The 27,091-nt window shown below is 49.9% G+C and overlaps 13 protein-coding genes and 1 non-coding gene across 14 annotated transcripts; 5 read left to right on the forward strand and 9 right to left on the reverse strand.

The window, feature by feature from the left end:
• Positions 1–496: 496 nt before the first annotated feature.
• Positions 497–1,942, forward strand: COCSADRAFT_164090 (uncharacterized protein; the record flags this gene model as incomplete). The annotated part of the gene is made up of 3 exons (XM_007706009.1): positions 497–653; positions 702–1,329; positions 1,381–1,942. 3 exons carry the CDS (start codon positions 497–499, stop codon positions 1,940–1,942), a joined length of 1,347 nt encoding a protein of 448 aa, XP_007704199.1.
• Positions 1,943–2,806: 864 nt separating this feature from the next.
• On the forward strand, positions 2,807–3,894 carry COCSADRAFT_246729 (uncharacterized protein). The gene has a single exon (XM_007706010.1). The coding sequence runs from the start codon at positions 2,862–2,864 to the stop codon at positions 3,681–3,683; it is 822 nt and encodes a 273-aa protein (XP_007704200.1). The 5' UTR covers positions 2,807–2,861; the 3' UTR covers positions 3,684–3,894.
• Positions 3,895–4,247: 353 nt separating this feature from the next.
• On the reverse strand, positions 4,248–4,336 carry COCSADRAFT_t82. Its single transcript has one exon. It is a non-coding gene; the product is annotated as a tRNA-Thr (tRNA).
• Positions 4,337–4,451: 115 nt separating this feature from the next.
• COCSADRAFT_40388 (uncharacterized protein) lies at positions 4,452–5,908 on the reverse strand. The gene has a single exon (XM_007705877.1). The coding sequence runs from the start codon at positions 5,689–5,691 to the stop codon at positions 4,483–4,485; it is 1,209 nt and encodes a 402-aa protein (XP_007704067.1). The 5' UTR covers positions 5,692–5,908; the 3' UTR covers positions 4,452–4,482.
• A 41-nt stretch (positions 5,909–5,949) lies between these two features.
• Positions 5,950–8,009, reverse strand: COCSADRAFT_193413 (uncharacterized protein). Its single transcript, XM_007706011.1, has 2 exons — positions 6,417–8,009; positions 5,950–6,362 (listed from the first exon to the last, which is right to left on the reverse strand). The coding sequence occupies exons 1-2, from the start codon at positions 7,734–7,736 to the stop codon at positions 6,114–6,116; spliced, it is 1,569 nt and encodes a 522-aa protein (XP_007704201.1). The 5' UTR covers positions 7,737–8,009; the 3' UTR covers positions 5,950–6,113.
• An 878-nt stretch (positions 8,010–8,887) lies between these two features.
• On the forward strand, positions 8,888–10,267 carry COCSADRAFT_29981 (uncharacterized protein; the record flags this gene model as incomplete). Its single annotated transcript, XM_007705834.1, has 6 exons — positions 8,888–9,070; positions 9,122–9,204; positions 9,253–9,433; positions 9,486–9,954; positions 10,031–10,171; positions 10,227–10,267. The coding sequence occupies 6 exons, from the start codon at positions 8,888–8,890 to the stop codon at positions 10,265–10,267; spliced, it is 1,098 nt and encodes a 365-aa protein (XP_007704024.1).
• Positions 10,268–10,741: 474 nt separating this feature from the next.
• COCSADRAFT_100424 (uncharacterized protein) lies at positions 10,742–12,101 on the reverse strand (the record flags this gene model as incomplete). The annotated part of the gene is made up of 4 exons (XM_007706012.1): positions 10,742–10,803; positions 11,074–11,140; positions 11,190–11,655; positions 11,701–12,101. 4 exons carry the CDS (start codon positions 12,099–12,101, stop codon positions 10,742–10,744), a joined length of 996 nt encoding a protein of 331 aa, XP_007704202.1.
• A 695-nt stretch (positions 12,102–12,796) lies between these two features.
• On the reverse strand, positions 12,797–14,574 carry COCSADRAFT_100094 (uncharacterized protein; the record flags this gene model as incomplete). Its single annotated transcript, XM_007706013.1, has 3 exons — positions 12,797–14,042; positions 14,196–14,309; positions 14,360–14,574. 3 exons carry the CDS (start codon positions 14,572–14,574, stop codon positions 12,797–12,799), a joined length of 1,575 nt encoding a protein of 524 aa, XP_007704203.1.
• A 1,181-nt stretch (positions 14,575–15,755) lies between these two features.
• Positions 15,756–16,702, forward strand: COCSADRAFT_48598 (uncharacterized protein; the record flags this gene model as incomplete). The annotated part of the gene is made up of 3 exons (XM_007705965.1): positions 15,756–15,926; positions 15,981–16,085; positions 16,145–16,702. Coding segments are annotated over 3 exons (834 nt in total), but the record flags the coding sequence as incomplete, so codon positions are not given.
• A 629-nt stretch (positions 16,703–17,331) lies between these two features.
• Positions 17,332–18,004, reverse strand: COCSADRAFT_40391 (uncharacterized protein). Its single transcript, XM_007705878.1, has one exon. It carries the CDS (start codon positions 17,934–17,936, stop codon positions 17,580–17,582), a length of 357 nt encoding a protein of 118 aa, XP_007704068.1. The 5' UTR covers positions 17,937–18,004; the 3' UTR covers positions 17,332–17,579.
• A 119-nt stretch (positions 18,005–18,123) lies between these two features.
• On the reverse strand, positions 18,124–19,215 carry COCSADRAFT_40392 (uncharacterized protein). Its single transcript, XM_007705879.1, has one exon. It carries the CDS (start codon positions 19,130–19,132, stop codon positions 18,416–18,418), a length of 717 nt encoding a protein of 238 aa, XP_007704069.1. The 5' UTR covers positions 19,133–19,215; the 3' UTR covers positions 18,124–18,415.
• COCSADRAFT_126038 (uncharacterized protein) lies at positions 19,184–20,957 on the reverse strand. The gene is made up of 2 exons (XM_007706014.1): positions 20,718–20,957; positions 19,184–20,665 (listed from the first exon to the last, which is right to left on the reverse strand). The coding sequence occupies exons 1-2, from the start codon at positions 20,846–20,848 to the stop codon at positions 19,522–19,524; spliced, it is 1,275 nt and encodes a 424-aa protein (XP_007704204.1). The 5' UTR covers positions 20,849–20,957; the 3' UTR covers positions 19,184–19,521.
• A 123-nt stretch (positions 20,958–21,080) lies between these two features.
• COCSADRAFT_151099 (uncharacterized protein) lies at positions 21,081–23,570 on the forward strand. The gene is made up of 6 exons (XM_007706015.1): positions 21,081–21,684; positions 21,736–21,835; positions 21,888–22,171; positions 22,228–22,556; positions 22,604–22,864; positions 22,925–23,570. Exons 1-6 carry the CDS (start codon positions 21,536–21,538, stop codon positions 23,542–23,544), a joined length of 1,743 nt encoding a protein of 580 aa, XP_007704205.1. The 5' UTR covers positions 21,081–21,535; the 3' UTR covers positions 23,545–23,570.
• Positions 23,571–24,837: 1,267 nt separating this feature from the next.
• COCSADRAFT_99955 (uncharacterized protein) lies at positions 24,838–26,865 on the reverse strand (the record flags this gene model as incomplete). Its single annotated transcript, XM_007706016.1, has 2 exons — positions 24,838–25,816; positions 25,862–26,865. Coding segments are annotated over 2 exons (1,983 nt in total), but the record flags the coding sequence as incomplete, so codon positions are not given.
• Between the last annotated feature and the right edge of the window lie 226 nt (positions 26,866–27,091).

Genomic DNA, 27,091 nt, shown 5'->3' on the forward strand with positions numbered 1-27,091 from the left:
TTTTTGCGTGTTGTATCCGGCAGACTGGGTAGCGGCTTGAGAAGGAGTGCCCACCACCTGTGAAGCTGCTGCTGCAGGGTCCCCGCAGTCCTAGGCTTGTCACTCCCGCAACTGGCAGACACAGCAGTGTGCCGGCATGCCAGTCGCTATTATTCGTGCCCACAAAAGCACACTCTGCAATTCACTGCGACACTGAGATAATACTGCATGCTCCGTCTTGCCGGGTTATCTCCTATCCGGCGCGTCGCTGCTCTCTCTGCTCACGCCAACGCATGGTAACCCTCCTCTCTCGCCCACGCCGCGGCTTCGATATACATGGCCGTTTGCTGCTGCAATCGCAAGCTAATGTTGGAATCGTAGGGATACCAAAGCCTGTCACTACAGTCCCGCGAGCTCCGTGCACACAGTTAAGACCCCGATATTGCCTTGCCCTCTCCAGCGCCTGTATTCCACTTGGGAAGATTACCCCGATACCATACTCACAGAGGAAGGATCAATGGCAGGTACCCCATCTGCCACATCAGCGACTTCGAGTGCGAAGCGCAGAAGCGGCCCCCTCAAATTCTACGCTGTCAAAGCCGGGAGAGTGCCAGGCGTCTACCAGAACTGGGAGGACGTGCGCCAGCAGACCGAAGGCTTCAACAACCACGAGGGTGTGTAGCGTCAATTCACGTCCCAGTCTTGTACTGACGCTTAGCTAGTGCAGTCGTTTTCCACATATACCGACGCAGAAGCATTTGTCAAAGGGACCCTCGTCAAGCGACCCAAGCCCCCGAAGCCAAAGTTTTACGGAGTAGCAGTCGGACGCGCGCCCGGTGTCTACACAGATTGGCCAACTGTAGAGTCGCATACAAAGGGATTTAAAGGTGCAAAGCATCAAGGATTTGCTACACGCGAAGAAGCCCAGGCTTTTGTCGATCGGGCTAGGAAAGGTTCCAGTGCGCCTATAAGCTTACAGGGTCACTTATCTACCGCCTCATCAGTAGCAGTGGGCAAGATGGAGCCGAGTGCTGAACATGCGCCCAAGCGACAGAAACGGGAGCACGCGCCGCCTGCAACAACTTTGACCAACGGAGATCACAAGACCGAACCGGGCATGGGGCCCCTTCCGCCTGGCGCAGTAGATGGCTTCGACCCAACGATAAAGTTGGATGAAGCTGCGGGCAACATCAGAGCAAAGACTGCGGACGAACTCAGTGCAACCAAACAACACCCAACGGGAAATTTTAAGGGCCCGTTGGTAGTACATACAGACGGAGGCTCCAGAGGAAACGGCAAAGTAGGCGCCAGAGCAGGCGTGGGTGTCTACTTTGGCCCCAGAGATCCCAGGTTCGTGTATAGTGGTGCCACGCAATATGCAACATCTGACCGTGACTGCAGGAACGTTGGAGAACCTTTAAGGGGAGAACGACAAACCAACCAGCGAGCCGAGCTTGTCGCCATAGCCCGAGCTCTCGACCATGTACCAATCGACCGTGATGTCGAGATTAGGACAGATTCATACTACTCTATCCGTTGTCTGCGTGAATGGTTCCAGAACTGGGAGACCAAGGGCTGGAGAAACGCAGCTGGCAAGAGCGTGGAGAATAAGGAACTCATCCAGCCAATACTTGCGAGGATACGAGAGCGTCTGACATGCAAGGGCAAGACAACATTCGTCTGGGTCAAGGGACACAGCACTGATATAGGCAACATCGCAGCCGACGCTTTGGCAAACGAGGGCATGGATAAATGGACTCCGGAGCTGACGTCAGGAACTCCGTTTGACATGTCGGAAACACTCAGAACAAAGTATACTTTACCATCACTCACCAAGCCCAAGCAAGAAGACGACGACGAGTTTGGCGAGGATCCATTCAAGGATTATTTTGACGGCCTAGAAGCGGAGAGGATGGCGAATGAATTGGTAGAGGATGCGGATTCCAGAGCTTCTACTCATTAATGGGTCGATGCAGAAGAGTTTTGAGGGAAAGCTGGTTTGACCACATGAACCTGGATTGACGATATGCAATGTTGTTTTCTCGAATAACGAGTTACACAGATTGCCATATGCTGTGCCAACGGGAATCTAGAGCCCAAAGCAGGCCATGATATATGATAATCGTAAAGAACAGAACAAATACAACCAAGATTACTGGTGTAGATTCCAGTCTCCCGTTTCCGTTAAAACCAAAAAGTACTTTAGCCCCAGGACAGAGTTTTGGCGCCATGGACAAAATACCAATATCGAATGCTATCCTAAAATTGCTACGAAAGACCGTGAGCATTAAGTCAACGGCAACGAATCGCATTGCCTTTTGCACACATGCAGTAAGTACTTAATCTCTAGCACACGCATAAGCACTCTAAGTACTCTGCACCAATCATGAGAAAGTTCCACCGACACACAGCCTGACATCGTTGTAGTAGTAGATGTATTGCAATGTCGAACTTTCCAAGGTCATCGTAAAACATTGTTGGCCGCAAATCAGACCATGATTGCAACGATTGCGTTATCGCCGCGTAAGCACCGGGTACCAATCTCTGGGCACATCCTCAATACAGTGGTCCTCTACCAGTGACAACCAAGTCGGCAATCTTCTACACTGAGCTATGTCCAGATGAGACGCTGATTACAACGTATCTTTTTGCCTTCCAAGCACTTTCAATCCCCACCATAAATGTCAGTGGTAGCCTGAACGCTGGAATACTACACCATCGCCTATATGAGCTTTTGAGCACATTCAAAGTGATTAGCTATACAACTCTACCACTCTATATCAAATAGCTGAAATCCCACTATACGAGATCGTCGCTCATCAATGTGACAGTGAACGTCCCCCTAGTGCCTTGGTAGTAAGCTATGCCGCCCGTCCTACTGAATGCATGCAAGCATACCCCGTACGTACCCCGAATCGAGGGTTTATGTAACATATACTGTATTACATATCTATCCCATCTCACTCATTCCCGCAAAATGCTCACCCAATTTTCTTCTGAATCTTACCAAAACCTACCCTTTACACACACGCAAACCCACACTCCCTCATCGAGACTGCGCACACCGTTTCACCTCACCCGCACGGTACACGCGACCATTCAACCTAGGATACCACGACCTATCCACCACACCCACCGGATTTCGCCCTCCCCCCAACTTTGGATCAAAAAAGCCCACCCAAACCAAAACCGCCAAAAAAATCCACATACAACAAAAAACGCCCCATCTCCTCCTCCCACAAAGCTATGCCTTCCTCCCACGCTTCCACCACCACCACCACCACCACCATCGCCGCCACACCACCCTCACACCACGCACCCCACTATCCCGAATGTCCCTTACAATCCACAACCTCACTTACGCCCTCGCCCTCATAACACTCTTCACTCTCCTCATCTTCCTCCTCTCCCTCTCGACCTTCTACACCACACTCTTCACAAGCGCCGCTGACCAGCAATTCCACATGCTCTTCCACGCGAGCGTCGTCGGCGCTACGGTCTTCATGGCGACGCTGGTAGCGGATGATTTAGCGGCCAAGGTGCTAGGCTTGCATGGGGTAAGGTATCAGAGTGGGGCGGCCGCGGATGCGGTGTTGATGGGGTTGTTTTGGGTGAATGTGGGTGTTGGGGGAGGGGTTTGGGGGGTGCAGGTTGTGAAGGGGTGGGTTGAGCGGGGACTGCTGAGTTTTACTATCGGGGTTTGAGGATGTTGGTTCATTATGGCGATTTGGATGTTTGGGCTGTGGCGCTTTTGGGGAATGGGGCGTGATGTGGAGTTTGGGTATGGAGAAAAAGAGATGGACGTGGGCACATGGGTGATTGGCACTATGCTTTCTCGTGCCCGTCTAGCTGGGATGATGCATCGGAATGAGATGCAGATCAGGTTCGGACGACTTTGAAAGCCATGAATTTGATAACGGGAGTTACAGGTTCGGTCTGATCAAAGCTGTTTTTTTAAAACTGCAGTCCGGGCATTCTACGCAAAACATAGCTAGTTAAGAGATTATTTTGAAATAGAATTACATGTAATGACATTATCTGGAACTAACAAAGATAACGTGCAAATAAGAAAAGAGCTTATACCAGCTTAGGATGGAATGAATGCGACGTTTCTCCAGATCAGTATTAGTAAAAGAATATGTTGGTTGTACCTTGCAGACGTGTGCAGCGCGCACATCCCCGTGCCGACCTAAAAAGCTCCCCGCACACCACACTCTGCTCCACTCCACCGCAGAACAAAAAAAGCAAAAAGAAATATATAAATTCATTGCCAGCAGCCGGAATTGAACCAGCGATCTTCGCATTACCCGGTTTGCTGAGGTACAAGTGCGACGCCTTACCACTTGGCCATACCGGCGATCGTGCTGAATTTTTGCAAGTTCTGAAAATTGTAAAATATAAAATTATAGATATTGTTTGCTAATCTGTAGCGCGGTACAGGTCTGTAATCGCATATCATAGAATACCACGCACACACGGACTTCAGATATATCAATTCAATTACTACGTGCTAATTTTAGCCACACTATCGACCAAAAACCTCCGCCACTCTTCATCGCCCAACACACTCCTAACCCTCGCCTCCAACCACTCCGTATTACCCCAGAACCCCCAACTCGCCTGAAACCGCAACCAATCCACTAGCGCTATCTCCCAATGCCTCACAAAAACAGCCCAGTCGTATTCTCGACCACCGGTCTCGCACAGCCTCTCCCAGTACCGATGCAAAAGCTGCTCTTCGCCTTCCTGCATCGCCAGCTCCTGCGGCACGTGCTGCTCGTCCCCGACAAGCATGGCGAGGGGGACGGAGCAAGTAAAGTATTTTGCGAGATCGCAGACGCCGAGACCGAGGCCTATGTATTGGAAGTCGTAGAATGCAACTTGGTTTCCCGATGTGCTAGTGAAGAGGTTTTCAGATTTTACGTCGCCGTGGATGAGGGTCTGGTATTTGGCTATTGATGGGTTTTCTGATGTTTGGGGCGCGAGGAAGAGGGCTGCCATTTCGGCGATAGAGAGGTCTTCGTCGTTTGTGCGGCGGGTGAGCGGGATGCCCCATTCGGAGTGGTGGTCCATGGCTAGAGAGGTGTATTCTTTTCGTCGCGTTGCGAGGTATGTGTAGCCGCCGTTGAGCCAGACGCTCCTTTCCTCGGTGTCTTGGTCGTTGCGCTGCAATTCCTCGAGTGGAGGCAGTACAAGCGATGAGGGCGTCAGGTTTTTCATGCGCGACCACCAGAAGCCGTGGAAGCCGGAGAGCCAGTCCAATGCAGCAAATACTTGGGTGTGCGAGAGCACTGCGCGTTTCTCGCCTGCAATGGGATACTGCTGTTTGAGATCACTCAGTAGCATGGCTGTTATCGAGGTACTGTCCTCGTTCTGCTTGTTGATACTTGCTACGCATTTGGCAACAGGAAGTGAATCTGGCATCTGAGGCGCGAGGTGGGTGTAGAAGTACTGCTCTACTCTGTAACTCAAAATCTTCCTCGTATGTCCCTCATCGTCTGCCTTTGTCGGAGGAGGCGTAACAAGTTTGAGAACAAAAGATTGATGTTCCGTGGAAGAGGTGGTTGATGCAGCATCCGGAACAGTATTGACTCGGCATATCTCACCATATCCGGCCCATAGTGACTGAATACGTTCGAGAGACTCGACTTCTAACCCTTTTTCAGCGAGAAGGGTAGCTGCTACTTCCTGTGCTGATGGTTGTGCTGGCATTGCATGTATAGGAAGCTGTATGGGGGTATAGACAAAGTTGTACAAAAAGATGGCGATGCAAGGTACAAGAAAGTAGAAAAGAAATTGCGGTGAAGGTATGGTCATTCGAGGAGCGAGTTTGAAGAATGAGAATCTCTGTGAGAAAAGAGAGTGATGATGAAGTCGAACAGGGCTACATCTAGGGAGGTTAGATAACTGCAGTATTGGGGATGATGTTGATAGAAGCTGATTAGCTTCGCATGTGAACAGCTGTATTCGCTGTTTTCTGGCTACAAAGCTGACATAAGCATAAGCTGCTGTCCCCACATATTCCAGCGTGGCATCCGTCTTTCCATCAGCACTAAAACTCTAGTCATGCAATTGTGAGAAAGTAGATTTTCCTTCAAGAATAATAGAATATACACATGAGCCTGCGGCTCTGATTACAGCAAGTACTGAAAGTAGATGTTCTCCCTGTCCGTCATGTCCTGGAGACCGTTCTCGCCGTGCACGTCAGCATCAGTTGCCTGTTGGTGTCCGCTCATAGAATAATCGACAGGGTTCCTCGGAAGACCAGCTGCCTCGCGCTCGTCACACTTCTTCTTCTGCATCCACGTGATGACAAAAATCTGCAGAATCACGACGCCCCAGAGGATGCACCAGATCGCGAGAATACCTTTGAGAGCATTGTGCTAGATGATTGTCAATAAAATGCTACTCGTATGTATGACATATGGCTGACTTACGTATTGTGGAGCGAACTTTTTATCAAAAATGTATGGGGTAATGATGTTACCAATGGCGTTTCCAGCGTTGAAAGACGTATAATAGACGGCCTTCTTGGTTTGTCCAGCACAGTTTGCTCCCATCCAGGAGATAAGCAAAGGGTTGATGGCATAAACAAATGCAATCAGATAGTAGCCAGTGAGGAGTCCTCCTTTGTTTTTTTTCTCTTTTGGAAGAGCAACAAGTAGAGAGACACCGACGATGACGATAGTAACCAGTCCAAGCAGGAATGGAGATTTGCGCTTGAAACGGTATGCCAGCCATGACGCAAGAAGAATAGAGATAAACTGAAGTGCGCCGAACGGCATGTTGAGCAGGACAGCTTCGTCGGGCGTGAAACCAGCCAGGTTTTGGAGAATAATGGCACCAAAGACGGACGAGACGGCAGCACCAGCGTTGACGGAAATTACCATGATCATGTACAGCCAGTACTTGGGCTCTGTCCAAGCCTCAAAGACGTGGGACCAGTTGAACTTATGCGAGATGATACCCTGTTGGTTTGCCTTGAGTCGTTCAATAGCCTTCAGGCGATCTTCGGGCGAGAGGAAACGGGCTTCCCCAGGGCTGTCGTGAGCCCACCAGTAAGTGATCAAGCCAATACAAATAGTCAATAGCCCAAAGAAGAGATATACAATCTGATAGCGATATAGATGATGAGAATGGATACGACCAAACCCATAGACAATAGGAGCACTGATCAGCGTGCTAAGCCCATAACAGCTATACCAACATGCAACCCGGAAAGGCTGCTCAGAGCGCCTGTAAAAGGCAATTGTGATCATCGAGAAGAGAGGAACGACTGCCGCTTCGAATGCGCCGAGGAAGAATCGAGATGCCATGAGCCCACCGTAGTTCTTTGATGCTCCAAGACCACCAGCGACTGAGATGCCCCAGCATACAATGATGACTGGCAAGACATGTCGGTATCGAAGCTTGACGAGGGCCCATGCTGCCAAAGGTTGCACACCGAGTTGTGCGTAGTAACCGATGTTTCCAATGTTGGAGTAATCGTTTCCCTTGAGATGTGCGTCGGTCTTCAGTCCATAAACAGCTGTCAAACCAATGATTCCTTTGTCGGCGGACTGGAGGAAGTAAACCATGCAAAGGAGAGACAGCATCCAGATGTCTGTCTTCCGCAGGATGCGCTTGTTATCTTCTTCGGTGCAGATAACAGTTTCCCCAAATGCTTGGGTCTTGCCCTCCTCGTAAGCAACGATACCGTCCATGGAAACTTTGGAGGTATGATCGGCGGCCTCTGACTTCTCAATAGCGGAAGCCATGGCGCTAGAACGATTGCTAGAAAGAACTGAAGAAGTAGGGTAAGGTGGAGATGGGTTAAATCTGGGGTTATCGGTGTGGGGTAGTCGATTTATGTCTATCGACTTAGCAGCACAGACCTTGCTGACACGGAAGAACGGCGAGACGGACGGGAGTTTTCCCTCCAACAAACCAGTTGGCTAGGATCAAGGACTGGTAAGTTTGTCGGACTCGCTAGGGGTAGGAATACGGCGCTAGTATTATGGCTAATGATGGCGCTATCAGATACCATCGACCGGCTAAATCAATATGGACTGGATGTATTCACAATCCGTGGGGGAATCCACGGATGAGGCCGGATCTCTAAGAAACGAGAATGAGCTTGCTCGTTGACGCGACCGAAATGATAGTCTCAGTACTACGTGCGATGGACGCATGGTGCAAGGGGCCAGGACGATAGAAGGCCATGAAGTAGCGAACGGCGGGTGAACAAAGAGTTTGTAACGGTGGCTTATGAGCAGGTACATTCTGACAAGTGAGATGACTCGTGCTACCTGCCGGTCGCACTAACATTGGTAGCGAAGGCGTGATTACTGTTTACCCGCTGGGAGGATTACTAACTGTCTATTGATACTGTAGTACCCATAGTTCGCGTTCTTAGGTTCTTAACTTAAACCAACGTTCGACTTGTTGATGTCAAAAACAAGACTCTCATACACATACAAGACTCTCTTGACTGCAATAAGCTTTTTGCCAAGGGTGCACACGGGACCAGATGGACACACGTGGCTGGAGTAATTAACCGGCCGTGCCGCTTACGCCACCAATCTCTAATCCTCCGCTGCGATGACAAAGTCATCTCCCAATCCCAAACCTGTGCTCATCATCGGCAGGGATAGTATGTTGAAGCCAAAGGATGTACATCTTGAGCTGGCGGGGTAGGAAGGGATGTTTTTCGATGACTTTCTCTTGACGAGAAGAGTGGGTTCACAATAGCCGATGGATACGGACGGCACAGAAGCCTCGGCGCAAACCCACCCAGCGCAGAAATAATGCGGGGTAAACGTCCGGACGTACGGTATTTCTGTATATCGTGAAAAGGGTCTTTGTTGCTACAGACTTGAGCAATTGGGATATTGAACAACAAAAGACTGTTGGTGCGTCAGCAAACACGATGGATCCCAAGAACACCGCGAACCAACGCCTGACACAGATCAAAGATTTATTAACTATGGAAAAAACCGCCACGAACATCCCGTGGGATCCAGATAGCACCAAATTTCCCACGCGAAAGGAACTTCCAGAGATTCCTGGCGCCCCCAAAGGAGCCGCTTGGGTCTGGGGCGACAACGACTACGTATAGTAGCTTCCACCGTTAATACAATGATACCACACTAACCCGCAACAGATTGGGCGCCTGAACCTTCTTACACCGACCCGCGTAGCTGCAGCGGCTAAAGAGATCAAGTCTGGAGAGATAGTACCCGTGAAGTAAACACCACCCAGCATACCCTACTGAATCCACACTGATGAAAACAGTCTACCTCTTAACGTGCCCAATGTACCAGCATTCGGCCGTGAACCCTTCAAGCACGAAGTCAAGACTGTACTCGAAGGAATTGTCTATGATGATGTGTACAACCTGAACACTCAGAGTGGCACACAATGGGATGGCTTTCGTCATTTCGCCCACATAGCAAGCGGAAACTTTTATAACGGCGTCCGTTCTCTTACTCCCTTCTCACATCAATCCTGACTAACGATCGCCTCAGACAAAAGGCAGCGACATCGCTGGTCCGCACGCCAACCACAAATGCTCGATTCACCACTGGGCTAACCACGGCATTGCCGGCCGCGGCGTCCTCCTCGACTACAGAAGCTACGCCCACAAAAAAGGAATCGCCTACGACCCCTACGACTACCATCCCATCTCCTTCGAGGAACTCTACCACTGCGGCAAAGATCAGGGCATCGACATCCGACCCGCAGCTCAAGGCGGCGACATCAAGCCCGGAGACATGCTCTTCGTTCGAAGTGGCTGGAAAGAAGCATATGACGGCAAGAGCGATGAAGAACGAGCTAAAGCTGCGGTGCCCCATGATGCCAGGAAAGGAGGGGCGGATGGACACCGGTTTGCGGGGTTGAGCCAGGAAGAGAAAATTTTGGATTGGCTGCATGATTGCTACTTTGCGACTGTTGCGGGGGATGCGCCGGCTTTTGAGGCGTGGCCTACGCAAGAAGGTATGGTTGAGATTTACACAGTCCTTGGCTAGGCCGAGGGGTGCCTTTTTGTATATCGGGAGCTAACGCGGTGCAGAGTACTATCTCCACGAGCACATACTTGCGCTTTGGGGTATGCCACTGGGTGAGATGCTGGACTTGGAAAAGCTGGCACAGACGTGTCGGGAGAAGGGGAGATGGTTCTTTTTCTTTTCTTCCGCGCCCGCGAACTGTCCTGGTATGTTGTGTTGCGCATCGCTTTGACTGATTTTTTCTTGCTAACCATTCTATAGGTGGAGTCGGCTCTCATGTCAATGGTACCGCGATCTTTTAGGGAAAGGAAAGTTGGATGTAAATTATGTACTACATATCAGGATAAGAAGTCGGACACAAAATCATCACGAATTAGGTAAAAATGTCACTGAAGAGCAACGTGACTATGTTGCGTGGTGAGAACCACTACTATTGGACAGTCACATATCTTGATCACACACATACAATGCATATTATTCTACTTTGGATTCTACATAATAAGGCGACATTGCAATGCTAACCCTCCTACCCTTACGAAGCGAAGAACTACTGCGTCGCGAAAGAGGAAACAGGTACCGGGAAATTGCACCAGTGTGAATATATTCTAGCATCGCCATTGCTATTAAGAAGCAGGAAGTGTAATTCATTAGGTCCTCCTCTACATCTACCATACTCTTTTCCTTAAAACACTACATACAAGTCGTAACTACAGTGGCTTGCTGTGCCCTCATGTACATGTAAAAGCAGGATATCTAGAGGCAATTAGCCCTCCGCCTCATTTTTTTTTCTTCAGATGCTCCATATATTCCAACAGTGTCGTATCTGTGGTTACTACATCTATCCTTTCACAGCAATATACCAGCCAAGCATTGATTGATGATACCCCAATTCGCGGTAAATGTGAAATCTCAGATTGGGGACAATTAGGTTTCGAGCGCAATCTGCCTTGTTGTGGTGGATCTTTGACATATGCTCGAGCTAGATTGATCAACTGGGGTGGCTTGGTATTATACAAGCCAAGTTCGATGAAGTATTGACTGAGAGCTGCAAATGATGCTTTCGAAAGTGCTTCTGGCGTTGGATATGCTGTCAGACATTCTGAGGCACGTTGACAAGCGAGATTTTTTTGTTTAGTGGCGCGCTGGGTGAAGATGATCGCAACCAAGAATTGGAACTGCACAGAGACGTCAGATGGGCAGAAGCATATGCGTACTTGGTCTTACCTGATTGTCCTTGAACTGTAGAAGGGGGTGTTTTGAGGCGATGTTCGCTTTTTGAGCATCCTGGGATACTGACGGTGGAATACTTTGCGAGCTCGAGATGCTGCTGGCTGTCGTTTCCTGGGACGAGCTTATAACAGAGATATCGCTGACTTCGCGTGACAATGCAGGCGTTGATGGTAACAAAGCTGGTGAAGATGAGATCCCTGTTTCCATCAACAAGCCCGTGGTGTGCTCGAGATTCTTCGCGGCAATTTCAACATTTGTCAGACCTTCAGATGAAGTGTCGCTTGCTGGCGGAACCAAAGCCTCTGCTTTGCCTCTAGAATTATCTGTGGTTTCTTCTTGGACCATAGATTTTTGCGTGACCTTGTGAGAGTTTCTATCATGTGTTTCTAGATTTCCGCTTGTGTTTTCTATTGATCTGAGAACCTCTTGATTCATGTCACGGATCTCATATAATAGGTCGCTATTTGGTGTCAGTGATCGTCAAGAGTGTTTCCGAATAGACTACCTGTGCAGCTGAGTCTTCAAATCCAACATGATGGTCTTACTCCTATCCAAGCTTGCCCTAAGCTTTTTTGTTTGACTGAGTTTGGTCGCAAACCTGAATCGCCTATGTTTTCCATTCGAAGGATACATAGCCAGCTCCTTCTTGAGATCTTTGACGCTTTCCTGAGCGTGGCCAATTGCGCGTGCCAATACTGCGCTTTCTCGAAGTCGCCCATCACGCTCGTTAGATTGTTGAACTACTTGCGTGATCAAGGCTTCTACTAATTCAATGTCGGTCTTCATCTCGTGAATATCCTTCGGGCAGTCCTTCATGTTGGTCGTGAAGTCATACAGGAACTTCTGGCCTTGCGCAACAGTGCCTACTAGGCCGACGAAACTGACCATCGCAGCGGCAACTTCCATGGTGATGCCTGAGGGCGCTTTTACTCTCTGACTAATATGGAGTTAGTAACGACTGAACACTGTCTTATGGTTTTGTTTAGCAGTTGATGATGTAGTCGCGACAGGTTAGCTTGGAGGTAGAGGTAGGCTGAAGAGGCAGGCTGAAGAGGCAGTGCACCCCAAACCGCTCACCGGCCACACCGGGGCGGAGGGCACTGGGCATTGCTACGTAGGTAAGCGCTATTTAGCATCCAGATGAACACACATTGCCAATAGTAGTATCCAGCGACATACCGCTCTTGCAAACCACACCGCGTAGTAAAAGATATTAGAATTATGTTCGGTAAGGTTGCTAGTTTTGTCCTGCAATGGGGCCATCGTCATTGACGTTAAACTGGAACAGTATAGAAAAGAAGTAAATTGCACGCTGCGAGGCAGTATTTAAGCAACTAATTATTACAATTTCTACCACGAATCGTGAAGATAGCTCCGTTCCCTATCAACAGCAACAGAGGATGTTGAATGTAGCACCGCTACAGGGAACAAATTCAGTCATGCTAGAGCTGAGCTCATCTTGAATAATATACTAATGTGTTCACACTTCTAAGCTCTAGTATATGGCAGATTATATGGAAATTTAAATTAGCGTTTCCGATCATTCAACTTTTATGACACACCCGACCCAATGATTACTATCAATTTTCCCAATGTACCATCTACAAATCCTTGTTGAGATACTCAACAGGCCCAACATATACCCTGCGCCCCTTGACAGCAAAGTAAATGAACGAAAAGATGACAACGACGCCGTAGATCAAGATGTTCCAGTTCATGAGCGCAGCGGTTGGGTGGGGGAAAGTAGGGAAGAAGACAAATACAAGCGCGATACACAGATACACGATAGAGATGCCGTTCACCCAGATACCAGCGCGTCCGAGAGAGAATTTGCACGGAATCAAGGGCTCGTTGTTCCACCTCTTGATAAACATGCACGAAATGCTGATGATGTAGGATGATAGCAGCGCGCATGTGCCGAGCGAAGCGATGGAGTTGAAGGCAACGGAGCTGCCAATGTTGATGAGGGAAAGCAGACAAGCGATGAGAAAGGACATGAGGACACTGTTGAGAGGAATATCCCATCCGGGCTGGACGTGGGAGAAGAAAGCGCTAAAGGGAACACCGTTGTCGCGGGCAAAGGCGAAGAGCTGGCGCGAGCACGTAGCGACATTGTTGACGCAGCCGAAGACGGCCATGATGGTGGTAATGGATGCGAGGACGGTAGCGCCTGAGACTGATTTGGTTGCGTTGTACAGAACCTGGATATGGGGTTGGCCGGTTGGGGTGCTGATAACTGTGCTCACGTCGCCGAGGCAGAAGCAAAAGGTGACGAGCATGAGGAAACCAAGGATGCTGTTTACAACTGCTGTTGCAATCATGGCACGAGGCAGCGTGTAGGAAGCGTCTTTCAACTCCTCGGACATGTGCGTCGCTGCATCTGCACCCAACAGGGCGAAGATTGGTGTCAATTGACCAACCAGCACGGATAGTCCTACATTTCCCCATCCCGCGTTATCCTGGAAGCCTCCGAATACCTCTTTGGCCGAGCTTCGTGGTCCCAACACCCACATTGTGATAAAGACGGCGAAAAAACCGAAGATGTGGAGGACTAAGACGATGCCTTCGACGAGGGGAAGCTTGCGGGCTAGCAGGGTGTTGAAGATGATGGAGAATGTGGCAACGGCCATTACGAGTAAAGTGCCATGCCATCTTTCGGGAATGTAGTCGGGGTTGTTGAGGATCACAAGGCCTTGGATCTGGCCACCTGCTAGGTAAGCAATGGATGCGATACCTGTTTGCCAACCCAATACACAGAGCCAGCCGACAACATAGCTGAGGAATTTTTGGTGTTTTCGTGGAGCGAATTCCGAGACCCAGTGGTACTGACCGCCAGAGGTGGGTGCCCTTTGCGCATGTCAGTGACTATCATAGTAACCTCAGTGGCGTATTCTCATGCACTGTCGCCTTCCTTTTTGTAGAACCAGATGTACACAGGGACTGCGCAACAATGTGCTTGCATTGCCTGCGCAAGAACCAGTAAACGAACATATCACTTACATTGAAGCCATCTCGGCCATGGACACAATCACAAATCCCATGCATACTGCCGTGACGAGGAACATGACGATGGCGCCACCGGTGCCACCATTGGTCAGGGGGATGATCAAAGTACTAGAAGATGTCAGACCATGCAAAACCAATTGTACGAGTCCCCTACGTACGTCAATACTGTTTCCCATGTTGCCATGAGCACCATGGAGTATCCGAAGATGGAAACGAAGCGAAAGTTTCGTCGCAGTTCCTGCTGCTTTCCCATGCGGTACATGTCCTTCTGGTCGCCAACAGTACCCTTCTTCTCCGAAATAACACCATCGTGCTGGAGTTCGCTGTCGGGAGGGGACGAGACTACCGCCTCAGCAGCCTTTGTTTCCGACATGATTGACCAACAGAAATGAGTGCAAAAAGAAACGAATGTCAAGATTCAAAGAATAAACACTGTGCAGGATGGTAAGGCGTACCGGCTGTGGCGTGGCTAAAAGTGGAATAAAATCTCCTCCCAAGGAATAACAATCTCGCCAAACGCTTAGCAGCGATGAAGAGATATTAATCGTATGATTAAAAAATTGCGTCAAAACCGCCTTTCCCATGTCTCTGTTGCAAACGCACATAATACCCCATTTATGACCGGCTATTTCCCATACATGCGCTTAGTCTTTCGGCCCTTCCGCGTTTAGGTAGGTCGTTCTACCAGGACGACATGTCAAACCACCATGTTCGAGCCGCGTTAGCGAAGGGTCGAGGTCGCGTTGGACTGCTGCACACGCCGGGGATGCAACAACGGACGATCAATGCACAGCAAATCTATAAACGAGTGGACCAAGTTCTCCCTCGGGTCGCCAGGCCATTGTGCAGGTGCAAGTTCTGATTCGCCCGTTTGTCCCAAGTCGCCCGTCGTGCCGCAAATCCAACCGGTCGTGGATTGCCGTGAAGGTGCAAAGGACCGAGCAAAGAGGATTCCGCAGGATCTAGCGTGTTGTACCACTTCTTACTGAATGGCGCATGGATGCTGTTAAGTAAAGGGTTCGGCAGGGGTGCGGGTCGGGGCGAGCGGTTAGAGCCACTCTTGTTCCTTGATGCAAGCGATGCAACGTCTGTCCTCCCCTCCCACGAACCCATGTCCCGTCTGTGTGTCGATAGAGCAGCGGGATCCGAGCCTTGCGCGGCGCACCACCAGAACGTGAGGAAAGACACAGTCATAGAAAGATTCATCAGGGCAAAGTCCCGAAGAATTTGCCGTGACTGCGGCATGATAGGACGAGATATATTGCGTGCCGGCTGAATTCTGGCGATCAACTACCGCACATGTCCCCATGTACATTTTGGCTACTGCCGCAGCAACATCCATGGTGTGAGGCTGGTAACTGTGACGCAAAAGCGGACTGAAGGATCAGAGCGCTGTGTGACGGATTTTTGTGTGACAAGAAGATAGTACTCATGTGTCGCCGGTACCCCCTTTCTTCTACACACGTGGTCACTCTGTGATTTTGAAGAACTTGATCAGCGGGGGCTTCCCGCATTCCACCCTTTCTTTTCACAATGGCAGCGGTAGAAGTTCCACCTGTAGATCGCAGTTATCGGTGGGCTGACATTACAGACGACGATCAAAGCGGGGTGCTGTACATTGTCACGTTTCTGTCATTCACATACACCAGCCTTACGTTTCTGGCGCGCATATTTATCAAATGGCGCGTCTTGGGATTGGATGATGCGGCTATGCTGCTTGCACAGGTGAGCTTACTTTTTTTGCGTTCAAGCCTTGTGTGAAACTGACGCGAATGTTAGGTGGCGAACTTGGTTCAATTTTCACTGCTACTCTTATCGTTGTCGGCAGGACTGGCAAAGTCCTTTGGGACCTTGACCGATGAGCAGTATGCGCGCATGGCCTGGGTAAACTCTCTATTGACTTGCATAACACATCGAAGCTATGTCTAATCCAGTTTGAATAGGCATATTCCAGCAACCAAGTAGTCGTCTACATTTGTCTCGGCTTCTCCAAGCTCTCCACCATCCTCCTCGTCCAGCGCCTCTTCACGAGAGAAATGCGAAATGCTTGGAAGACCTGCGTCTTCATCACTGGCGTCATCGCCGTCTGGACCATTGCCTCTGCGTTCCTCGTCTCAATCGGCTGTCCCACTGACACTCTATCGCCACGAACCTCTTCCCAGATATGCGATGGAATCGAAAATCGCTATCTGTTCGTCACTGCCACCGACGCCCTAACTGACTTTATCCTCGCCCTAACCCCTACCTACCTCGTTCGCAACCTTCAAATGTCCATATCGTTTAAGCTACAAGTACTCGGCATCTTCGGGCTACGCCTACCTCTGCTTCTACTCACAAGCCTCTTCTTCCAATCTTGGCGTAGGGCACTGCATAGCGCGAATCCTGGTGTAGAGCGCGTAGGCGCATTGGAGCTCCAACAATGTCAAGTCTGCGCCTCGCTTCTCACCAGTACCATGCCCTGTCTAAAATCCTTCATTCAGAGCTTCGATACGGGAAGCGGTGTCAAACCAGGGTTTGGCTACAGTTCCAAGTCATCGGGGAAGTATGGCCACAACTACACAATCTGCCACAGTGCGTCGCAGTCAGCACGGCACGAAGTATATGATATGTCAGTATTGATGACGACCCGAACCGGGGGCTCGATATCTCCAGAGTCGAGGCACGAAAGGGAGGGCATAGTACGAGCCGAGGAACGGTTATCAATAGTACAGGAAGACGCAATCACGGGTACCAAGAGCATAGATCTGGAACGGCGCTCCAGTCAAAGAAGCACAGAACAGTTGTTCATCAGAAAAGACGTCGAGTGGACGGTGAAAAACGAGCCTGCTCACATCGATGCGGGAGCATACGTTCCTGGCAAACTTCGCTTGCCAAAGTAAAGATCACAAGGTATTAATGGTAATATAGACAAATAGACCAAGATTCAGCATACCTTGTTATGACACTGACACGTGAACTACTGATAAGGTATAGCTCATTGACTGATATCCTATACTCAGCCTAGCTACTGCTCACAACTCTACCATTTTACTACTGCCGTCTTAACCACCCTTCACCACATCACCGCGTCACACAAACACAAACTCACTCATTTCCAAGCACACAAAAAGGCACCTCAGCAATAACGAAGCAGGCATTGTCGAAAACCTTGAATTCAAGCCTTCCTTTTCATCTATCTACACCGCCGAAACAAAACTTCCTCCAAAAAGAGTCAAAACTAAAAACGAGCGTTCAAAAATCGACTACGTAACCCCCCCTCTTCTCTCATTTCCAAACTACTGCCCGGAAATTCCAGATCAAACAAAAGTGAGTGACTAAGTCAGTATCCTCTATCACCCCCCGCCCTCCTTCTCATTTCTCCACCCCTTAGCCTGTCATTTAGAAAACCCAAGTCTGGCCCATAGTATATCCGCCTGGGCAGTGCACCAAATCATCAATGGGCCGGAAGACGGCCTCAGCATTCTTGGACCCATTTTCGTTCTGTAGCGTAAAAGGCTGGCCATTGTTGCAGTTGACGATGCGGTAGTGGAACGTGTTTGAGGCGACAAAGTTGCCGCCGTTGAAGCTACAGGGGCTACCATGGCCCATGTAGGTATAGGCGCAGGGGTCTTGGCCCTGGATCCAGACGGCCGTGTCTTTGTGGCCGTCGTTTTCGTAGTCAGCGTGGCCGAGGATGATGGTTGCCGAGGAGAGGGTGGCGAGGAGGGTGGAGAGGACGATAGTGGAGAAGTACATGGTGGAAGACTGGATTGGGGGATTTTTTTTGGTGGTGGAAGATTGAAAGTGAGGAGATGATGTTTATGTGTTATTTGATGTTTTTTTTGATGGTCTCTTTGATCGAGTTTATATAGACGGTTCAGTCCCTTATGGTGGATTCAGCAAAGGCGTTTTACATCACATATTTCTCTATTCAGAAAGCGCATCTGGTAACTTGCCATAACGAAGAGCAAGAAGGAAATTTCATATTGCGAACCGTCGTACCGGTGTTTGTTGTTCTTTCCCTTTACGCCATCACACGACGAATGCAGAACGTAAGCGCACTACCAGGTCAGATTCAGCCGCCGCTTACTGTCGCTCTATTGCTTACAACACCCCTCTCTATTTCTGTCTCCCGTATTACACAAGAAATAAACCTACTTCTACCATCATAAACCCACAAAAAAAACCGCTATCAAATCCCAAACGGCAACTTTCACAAAACCGTCCCATCCACATCACTCCTTCCCCTTCCCTCCTCCCCACATGAACAAGATATCCCCCCCTTTAACCGCATCCACCTGCAGTGGATTCCCCTCCCCCTCATGTGCATTCCCCACCACCTCATCGAACCCGCACCGCAGATAAAACGCTGGCGACGTCTCGCTCGAAATAACGCTCGCATCGACGCCTTCTTGGCGCGCACGATCAAGCCCCCACTGCACGAGCACCCGCCCGTATCCGTGGCCTGCGTGCGCGGGGTCCACGGCGCAGAGGGAGAGGTACCAGTTCTCTGAATGGGGTGCTGACCAGTAGTGTTCAGTGTATTTTGCAGAGTCGGCAAGGTGGTTCTTTTTGGTGGGGTCTGCGGCGCGGTTTTCGCGGGCGGGGATGTGTTGGAAGAGAGGGGTTGGGTCGGTGTGTTCTTGGATTATTTTTTGAGCGGTCGCGTCGTTGCCTTGACGCTGCCAGATGGCCATGCCGACTACTTCATCTTCTTCTTTGTCATGTTGATTTTGTTCGGGATTTTTGGGACACACGACGACGAAGACCCTGTTGCGCGGCGATGCCCAGTCGCGGCGGACGACCCCTCGCCAGTAGATTTCCAAGTCTTCGGGGTACTGGTCTCTATGGGGGTGCATGACTCTACCAAACAGGTCCTCGTTGTAAAAGGCGCGTGCGCATATCGAGACTATGGCTGGCTCATCCGAAGGCTGGGCTGGACGGAGATACATGGTGCTGGCTACGACTCAGTCCCTTCGATCAGAATAGTAGTTTGTCTTGTGATAACTATTGAATCGTGTCATTCTTGGGGGCCAAAGACGCTTAGATAAGCCTACAGCTAGCTAGTCTTTATAAAGTTAAGCCAGGCACGATCCTTCGAGGCGGCTCGACTCATCGGGGTTACCGGTAGCTCGACAAGGATTCATACATATGGATGTTGGATCCCTATGGTTCTGAGGCTTGGAACTCATTCCAACTAATTACAATGTTCAAGTAGTCCGTCCCTGATTCCATATTTTGTCTAAACCGTATTTGAGTAGCCACCGGGCAAAAAGAACACTAACTCAATGCGCCATGACAATGCTAATTATCCAATAGGGTCCTAGACGAGCATCCGAATCTAAGCATGCAGGGTATCATTTAGGCCCGTTGCACCATGGGCTGGCTCCCCATCTTCCTTGAACTCCCAAGCTAGGAACTTCCAGTTGAGCTCATTTGGTCGCCAAAACAGGCCGTTCTTCAGACCGGTGGGAGCTGTCGATGAGTTGTCCGGGCTATCCGCTGTCATCCCTCCGGTGTGTGGCATACGTTTGGCGAAAATGCATCGCCTGAACCTCGAGTGTAGAATGGCCATTGAGCACATGACGCAGGGCTCGTGAGTCAGGTAAATGTCTAGGTCGACACACAAGTAGCCGCTGGAATGGATGTTGTTGGTGTCGAAATATTCTTGCTCGACTGAAGTGAGGGGGCTGTCGCAGAAGAGTGGGCGGTCCAGGTATACGGGATCAGTGCTAGCAGCGCGGAGTCGCTTCTTTGCAACCATGGCGATGGCACGCAGAACAGAGTGCGCCATGACATTGCCAGTCCCAGTGTGGGGTTCGGCTGTACCAGTGAAGGATCTCCAACGGCAGTCACCAGCGACAACAATGATCTCGGGCTTCGTCTTGGTGTGGTCGACAACGACAACGCCGATTTCTTCACCTAGACATCCGTCAGATATCTGCGCGCCAACAGCCCGCGCCAAGCCAAGATAAGTTCCCGCGCCGGGCTGGATTTCGTCCTGGTTTCGTTGCACGAGGCTTGGATGAGGGCCATAGGGGTTGGTGTTCTTGTACGAAATGGGCCAGTATGTGTTGCTCCACTGCGCGGCCTGGTCTGCGGAGATGGGCGCCAGGGCTGGCACCGTCACATGGAAGATGCGCGGGAGGGTAGTCTTCGCGTCATAGGGTGGACATGTGCGTATAATGGCTACGAGGTCTGCACGGCTGAGATAGCGCGTGGGACACAGCAGAAAGTAACGAACTAAATCAAAATGTTCAGTAAGAGCTTCATCAGCAGTCTGGGCACTGCCTGATTGTGCAGGAGAGGATGCAGGAGAGGAAGATAAAAATGCTAAGGCAGGATCATCTTCGTCACCTCTCGGGAGCCTTGTCGGCGGATAGAAATCCTTTTGCAGATGTGGCGGCAGATACTTGAACTGCACGACGCGGCGCAAATGCGAGATCTCGGACGTTCTGAAGTCGGGCAGAGCAGCTTGGACGGCACTGCAAAGTTAGTAGACGAGTCGGGCACATGCTCAGAGAGTGAGTTTCTCACTCCTTGATGGCATTGGCAAACTTGGCTGGCACCTCGACTACATAGACTGGTTGTGTCTCCAAGCTGGCGCGCACCTCGTCCTTGGTCCGCAGCGGGACCAGACGGCCCGCGAGTGCGCTTTGGGTGCTCATAACACGGCCTGGTTGGTGGAACTATGCTCAGGCGGGCGAGAGTGGTGCTATGGGCTGAGCCGAGCGGTTGAATATTTGCAGATTGTGTGGATTAAATTTGGGTTGACGGAAGAGAGTGACAAAGGAAAAAAAGTTGAAAGCAAACCACCCCAATATCTCAGGGTCCAGCGGGGCGGCGCTGTCTGTCCCCCGGCCTTGGCCTTTCCCCATTCACCCAACACCCACCCGTTCGCTCCTCACCACCCGTCATGGAAGAGCAGGAGTACATCACCATCACACTATGTTCAGTACATTGGAAGGAAAGCTCAGCTCGAAAAAAGAGGATAAGGAGACTAATGCAAGAGCCCGGATCCAAAGCATTCTTCCCCGCACTTACCATTACAGCAAGGAGGTGCCAATCTTCCCCCAATACGGACCCCCGCATGCAGTGTTCCCCAAAATGCGGCAAATGGCACCCAGACGACTAGCAACCGTTCTGTAACCCTAGCCGTTGTCGTTTGCCGATATGCAAGGCTGTGGGGGAAAATGCCCGTAGCACTCGCTCACATGACAGGCTGCCTAAGGCATGTCCGTAGAGAGTCTAGTCCTGCTGCACTACATCCGCGACCACTCCATGACCACGTGGAATCATCTTTCCTCTTCTTATCCCTCCTCATCGTATCGTGCTGCAATTCCAAGTGAGCAGCCATGGATGAGAAAACAGAAACTACGCATGTCGAGGTTGCCCATAGCCGCACTGCGCACATCGTGCCCATTGACCAAGAAGCAAATGAGGACGTCAAGCATGTCAACCTCTCTTGGCGATCATGGATGGTTGTTTTCTGCTGTTGCTTTGCGTACGTTGCATACTCTCAATCTGCCGGAAAGTAGTCTTACATTCAACCCAGGGTCATGTCTCAGGTCTTTGTCGTCGTAGCTGCAGGCTCTGTTCTGTCCTTTATCATTCGCGAGTTGGGAGAACCTGCAATTGCTAGCTGGATCATTCAGGTGTGTGCCTCGTAATGCCAATGTTACTGAGTAAACAATTAATTGAAATAAGGGCCCGCTCCTTATGCAATCAGTCCTTTCACCCCCGGTTGGCCGTCTTTCAGACGTTCTCGACCGCAAATTATTCGCCACTATACCACCTCTGATAGCATGTGTTGGTGCCATCATTTGTGCCAAAGCTACCAGCATGTCCATGTTGATTGGTGGTGGTATCCTCATTGGCACCACGCTTGCCACAATATCCATCGTCCAATCCATTCCTTCTGAAATCCTTCCTTTGAAGTACCGCGCTTTAGCAAATGGACTTGCTGGTGTTGCAGGTGTAATGGGAGGCACGTATGTTATGCTTCGTGATCTAATCGCAACGGCCATTGTCACTGATGAACTTGTAGTGTTGGTAGTTTAGCAGCGGGAGCCGTCACAAACCTCAGTGCTTCAGGCTGGCGATACATCTTCTGGATCCAAGTCGCCCTCCATGGCATCACATCACTAGGTCTTTTCGCATTCTATTGGCCCAAGAAACGCACAGATTACCCACGAATGCGCTTCAAGGAATGGGCATGGGCTTGCGATCCTATCGGCTCCCTTTTGCTAGTTGCCGCTGCCACTCTGATGCTCCTTGCTCTCAACTGGGCAGGTGGCGCATATCGATGGAGCGATCCGCACGTATGTGCAAACTTGACATGTGGAATCGTTCTCTTCATAGCCTTTTGTCTCTACGGTACAGTCTCCCAGCAACCTCAATGAGACATCATTAACATATCCCAGAATGGAAAGGAAGATCAGACGGCATCGTCGCCCACGTCTTCTTCTCCACAGGCCCCAACTTTTGGCTCTCAACCTTCGCCTTCACAATCGAAGGCTGGATTTACTATTCCGCCATCAACGCCGTAACCCCACAAGTCATTCTCAACCTCGGTTTCGAAGACAACTCCTGGAACATCGCAATTCGCCAATTATCCTACAAAGTCGCTTCCATCTTCACTTCCCTAGCAGTAACATGGTGGGCCACCAAATTCAAAGACCTAAGTCCGTACCCCCCCTCCCCTAACCCCCCCAATCCTCCTCCAAACTAAACGAAACCTTCAGAAACACCCTTAGCAGTAACCTTCACAATAATGCTGATAGCATCCATCTGCTTCGCCTTTATAAAACCCACATGGGGCACCCTCCAAATCGTCTTCACAGCCCTCACCGGCATCGGCTGCGCGGGCCCCTTAACCCTCCTCGTCGCATGTATCCAGTACACCGCGCCCCACGCCTTCCTCTCCACAGCAACGGGTCTCGCCTTCTCTGCTCGTGCCATCGGCGGCTCTTTTGGTACCGCTGTCATTTACGCGATTGTGAACTCTCATGTAGCCTCGCATCTCGCCCGCGACGTTGGATCTGCGGCCACAGCCGCCGGCTTACCCGCTTCTTCCGTACCCGCGCTTCTGGCTGCTATGAAGGGCAAATCCGCGTCGTCGTTTAAGGCCGGTGTTGTGCCTGGTGCTAACGAAGCGATTGTTGCGGCGGCGTGGAATGCGAGTCACTGGTCTTATGCGCGTGCTTATAGGTTGGCGTTTTGGAGTATAGTGCCTTTTGTGGCGCTGGCGACGGTTGCGGTGGTGGCTATGAAGGGGGTTAAGCATCTTATGACGGAGAGGGTGGAGGCGAGTGTTGAGATTGAGGTTGAGAGGGAGGACGGGAAGGACGGGAAGGGGGTGTGAGGGAGATATTATTGTAGCATCTTGAGATGGATGATGTGGTGGTTATATACATAGATTTATTGAAGCTATGGAACCATGTGTCTTGCTTTCACAATAAACGCTGCTATTTACCAAGCCACCTTGTACTTCACATCATTCAGTACTACGAGTTAGAATTAGTGTGTCACATAGGCATGTGCACCCCGGCTCTACGTGATATTTGGAATTTTCTTTTCTTGAAAAGATGGACACGATCGAGTCCTTCCCAGCTCGACGAAAACCATGTACACTTGCAAGGTCTCCTTGGAGTTGAGAGGGTGTTATGTGAAAAGTGATTTTTTTTTCTTCTGATAATTGGTGTTGAAATAACAACTAGTATTTCGAGCATGAATTCTAATAGTCGACTAGCTTCGCATATATATATATATATAGCCAGATAAAAGAAAATAGGAAACGGCAGGATAGCAAAAAGTGAAAATACAATGAAAGAAAAACTTCAATATAATCTCGCATCCACAACGATCTTCATTCTGCGCCAAAGTCTTTGAGTATCTGAACACATGCCTCCCAATCCTGCTGCCAAATAAGCCACTCCTTTTTCTTCTCCTCGTCCTCCTCCTCACAAGCCCGAGCCATGGTTTCGGCACATCGAAACATAGCATATGACAAAGGCGACGCGCCCAATTGAGGATCTGCTCCTTTGTTGAGTAAGAAACGCAAAATATCCGGTTTCGGTCCAAGATGCATAGCCCACACCAGTACAGATTGATCCTCACAATCTAGCGCGTGTGGATCTGCTCCGGCTGCGAGAAGGATTTCCAATTTTTCCTGAAAGTGTGGTTGCCGCGAGCAAGCCTCCATCAGCGGTGTGACTCCATCATTGGTAACTATTTCAACAGATGCGCCAAGATCTAGAAGCTGTTTCAGGATGGCGGGGTCATCTTTTGCTGCCGCATGGTGTAATGGAGTCATTCCCAGGTAGTCACCGACATTCATATCCGCTTGCGTCTTGACTAACATGCTGAAAAATTGAATATTGCCCGCCATAACTGCATAATGTAAAGCCATACCTCCATCATGGTCACGCAGATCAATTGCACCCCCATGCTCGATCAACTGCTGAAAGATCTCAAGGTTTCCATTACTGTTTGCCGCTGCCTCATGCAATGAAGTCCAGCCGCGTTCGTCACAGATGTTCACGTTAGCTTGCGCCTCAAGCAAGACCATCGTAGCTGGGACACTCCCGCAAGCGACTGCACAGTGCAAAGCAGTCCTGCCATCGGAACTGCACAAATTGACATCGACATCATGCTCTAGGAACAACTTGAGAAGGATGGCATGTCCTTTCATTGCAGCGAGATGCATGCCAGTAGTCCGGCCATTGCGGTGCCGCAACATGATTGAAGATTCGATCAAGACGCCATGGAGTAGCAGCTGTCTAACAATTGCCTCGTGACCACTGTAAGTTGCAATGGCAAATGCAGCTATTAGCGATGGATCTCTTCCACCAAACTCCGAAGACTGATCTGGTGTGCGCTTTAGCAACGCAACAAAGGCGGCCTCAAGCCCAAAATAGGCTGCCAGATGCAAACCATCCGGTAGCGACTTGTCTATTTCAACACCCGGCCCCAAAAACCTATAGCATGAGAGGTCGTCATACATATAGCTAAGAGTGGGCCTTAAATCTGTTGCCTGATTGAGGACTTCCATGATCAATTCATGGCTAGCGGGGACTTGACGAGCATGATAACCCCAATTTTTCGCACTGTATACACACCAACCACGACTTTGCCACATTACATCCAAGCCAATGGTCCGGCAATCTCCAGATGCGAGAAAGGAGAGGTAGGAGAGACATGAGTCTGTAATGAGGGCTTGTGCGTCTGGAAACCAGTGTTGTTGTGTTCGTTCAAGGTATTCCTGTGTGGTGTAATGGGCTAACCCGACAGTGCCACTTTCGTCATTGACTGTGACAAGTCCAGCGCACGCCGTTACAATATCATAAATATCTGGGAAGTTGTCAGGATCGATATTTGGGTTTCCAATCTCTGCACCGAGTGCCATTTCCAAATCTAGCTTTGAAAAGCGGTGCTTGGTGCAGGTGAGAAAGGCCAATGCTTCCTTCGCTAACTCCTTTTGATCAGCGAGTTGCCCTTCAATCCTGAGCATTGCATCCTCGTATGCGGCATCGTAAGCCTGTGAACCAGTTGCAAGGCCATGGAGAGAAGTCCGCAGTGCTTTCTTAGACCTCTTGCCAACCATAGAGTTCAGATGAAGCTTAGCAAGAAGGAACCTACACTGTTATTATATTTTCTGAAATGCGCAAGGGCTAACCTACATTCCTTGAACAGCTTCAACGATACTGGAGACCACTTCGTTTTGCAGTTGCACATCTTTTCGTACGAAACCTGGGAGACGATGTATTTGTTCAGTTAAATATTTTCGTACATCTTGAGATTTTGCTTGGATCTGCAAAACGGAAGCCGCCGTAAATCGTTCAGTGACCTCCGGAATGAGGCGAGATGTGGCGAGGAGTTGGAGCTTATGCCTTTTCTGCAACTCCTGAATCGCACATAACAAATCTGTACAATGTTGTGCGGGGGCCAGGCATTCATCGACGGCATCTAGTACAATGAAAACCCTTGAAAAACTCGCTATCACTGCTTCCAGGGTTAACATGATTGCCCGTGCCCGACCTGAGTATTCCTGTTGATGAATTGTAAAGCAATCTTCCACTTGTTTAGGCAACGGTAGGTGTTGTGAAACAAGCTGTTTCAGCAGACCAGAAAGAAGAACCTCTAAGGATTGCTGATCCTGGCGCCGGTAGTCAAAGAATAGATGAGCAAGGCCGATTTGGGAGTCAGCATGGAATCGGTGCCTTAGATCCTCGTTGATGATCGAAGCCAGGACCGTCTTTCCTGCACCCGGTATTCCTGGACAGAATAAAGTATTGTCCTTTGCAGCAAGCCAGTCTTGATACTGTTGTGAATCTAACAGCCATTGGCCAGTTCCAGCTTGTCGTAAACGAATAGCGTCGCGTTGTTGAGACTCATAATCAATACGGGTTAGCCATTCAAGGATGAGCTCACGCTTCTGTATGGCTTCCTCCAAGTCGTGGCGCTCGTGCAGCTGCTGAACCTGTCCCCGGACGTCATCTTGACCTATCTCCAGTCTCCCAAGCTTTTCTGCGACATTTCCAAGAGCAAATTGATGATGCACATCTCGGACACCAAGCGCGGTTTTCAATTCCACGAGTAGCTGCTCGTTGTGTTTGGCGTGAATATTGATCTTTTGCAGCAGCCTTGTTGAATTTCTATCCAGAGCCAAGGACAACAGGTCCATCTCACATCTTACAGCGTTAACGAGTTTCCGTACATCTTGTTCCTTGAAAGGCCATTTCAGTTTCTCTATGGTGCTGTCCCGAGGGGAAAGAGCCTGAGCTGCCACGCTCAGAGCCTCATGGAGGCGATGGAGTGGACTGAACAGTAATTGCATTGACTGGACCCATTCCTCGCTTTCCTCGGAGTTGTCAGAATCCTCAGCTTCATCTTTGAGTTGGAGGATGATG

This window comes from Bipolaris sorokiniana, assembly GCF_000338995.1.
Source record: "Bipolaris sorokiniana ND90Pr unplaced genomic scaffold COCSAscaffold_15, whole genome shotgun sequence".
NCBI classification, from domain to species: domain Eukaryota; kingdom Fungi; phylum Ascomycota; class Dothideomycetes; order Pleosporales; family Pleosporaceae; genus Bipolaris; species Bipolaris sorokiniana.

What these genes read in the sequence shown, in the direction of transcription:
- COCSADRAFT_126038 (XM_007706014.1), bottom strand. Translation starts at nt 20,848, where the DNA reads ATGAGCACCCAAAGCGCACTCGCGGGCCGTCTGGTCCCGCTGCGGACC. An exon ending in TTTGCCAATGCCATCAAGGA is followed by an intron (nt 20,666 to 20,717) that starts GTGAGAAACTCA and finishes CTAACTTTGCAG; the next exon opens with TGCCGTCCAAGCTGCTCTGC.
- COCSADRAFT_246729 (XM_007706010.1), top strand. Translation starts at nt 2,862, where the DNA reads ATGCATGCAAGCATACCCCGTACGTACCCCGAATCGAGGGTTTATGTA.
- COCSADRAFT_40391 (XM_007705878.1), bottom strand. Translation starts at nt 17,936, where the DNA reads ATGTACTTCTCCACTATCGTCCTCTCCACCCTCCTCGCCACCCTCTCC.
- COCSADRAFT_40392 (XM_007705879.1), bottom strand. Translation starts at nt 19,132, where the DNA reads ATGTATCTCCGTCCAGCCCAGCCTTCGGATGAGCCAGCCATAGTCTCG.
- COCSADRAFT_193413 (XM_007706011.1), bottom strand. Translation starts at nt 7,736, where the DNA reads ATGGCTTCCGCTATTGAGAAGTCAGAGGCCGCCGATCATACCTCCAAA. An exon ending in AAAAGTTCGCTCCACAATAC is followed by an intron (nt 6,363 to 6,416) that starts GTAAGTCAGCCA and finishes ACAATCATCTAG; the next exon opens with CACAATGCTCTCAAAGGTAT.
- COCSADRAFT_40388 (XM_007705877.1), bottom strand. Translation starts at nt 5,691, where the DNA reads ATGCCAGCACAACCATCAGCACAGGAAGTAGCAGCTACCCTTCTCGCT.
- COCSADRAFT_151099 (XM_007706015.1), top strand. Translation starts at nt 21,536, where the DNA reads ATGGATGAGAAAACAGAAACTACGCATGTCGAGGTTGCCCATAGCCGC. An exon ending in GTTTTCTGCTGTTGCTTTGC is followed by an intron (nt 21,685 to 21,735) that starts GTACGTTGCATA and finishes CATTCAACCCAG; the next exon opens with GGTCATGTCTCAGGTCTTTG. An exon ending in CATAGCCTTTTGTCTCTACG is followed by an intron (nt 22,557 to 22,603) that starts GTACAGTCTCCC and finishes AACATATCCCAG; the next exon opens with AATGGAAAGGAAGATCAGAC.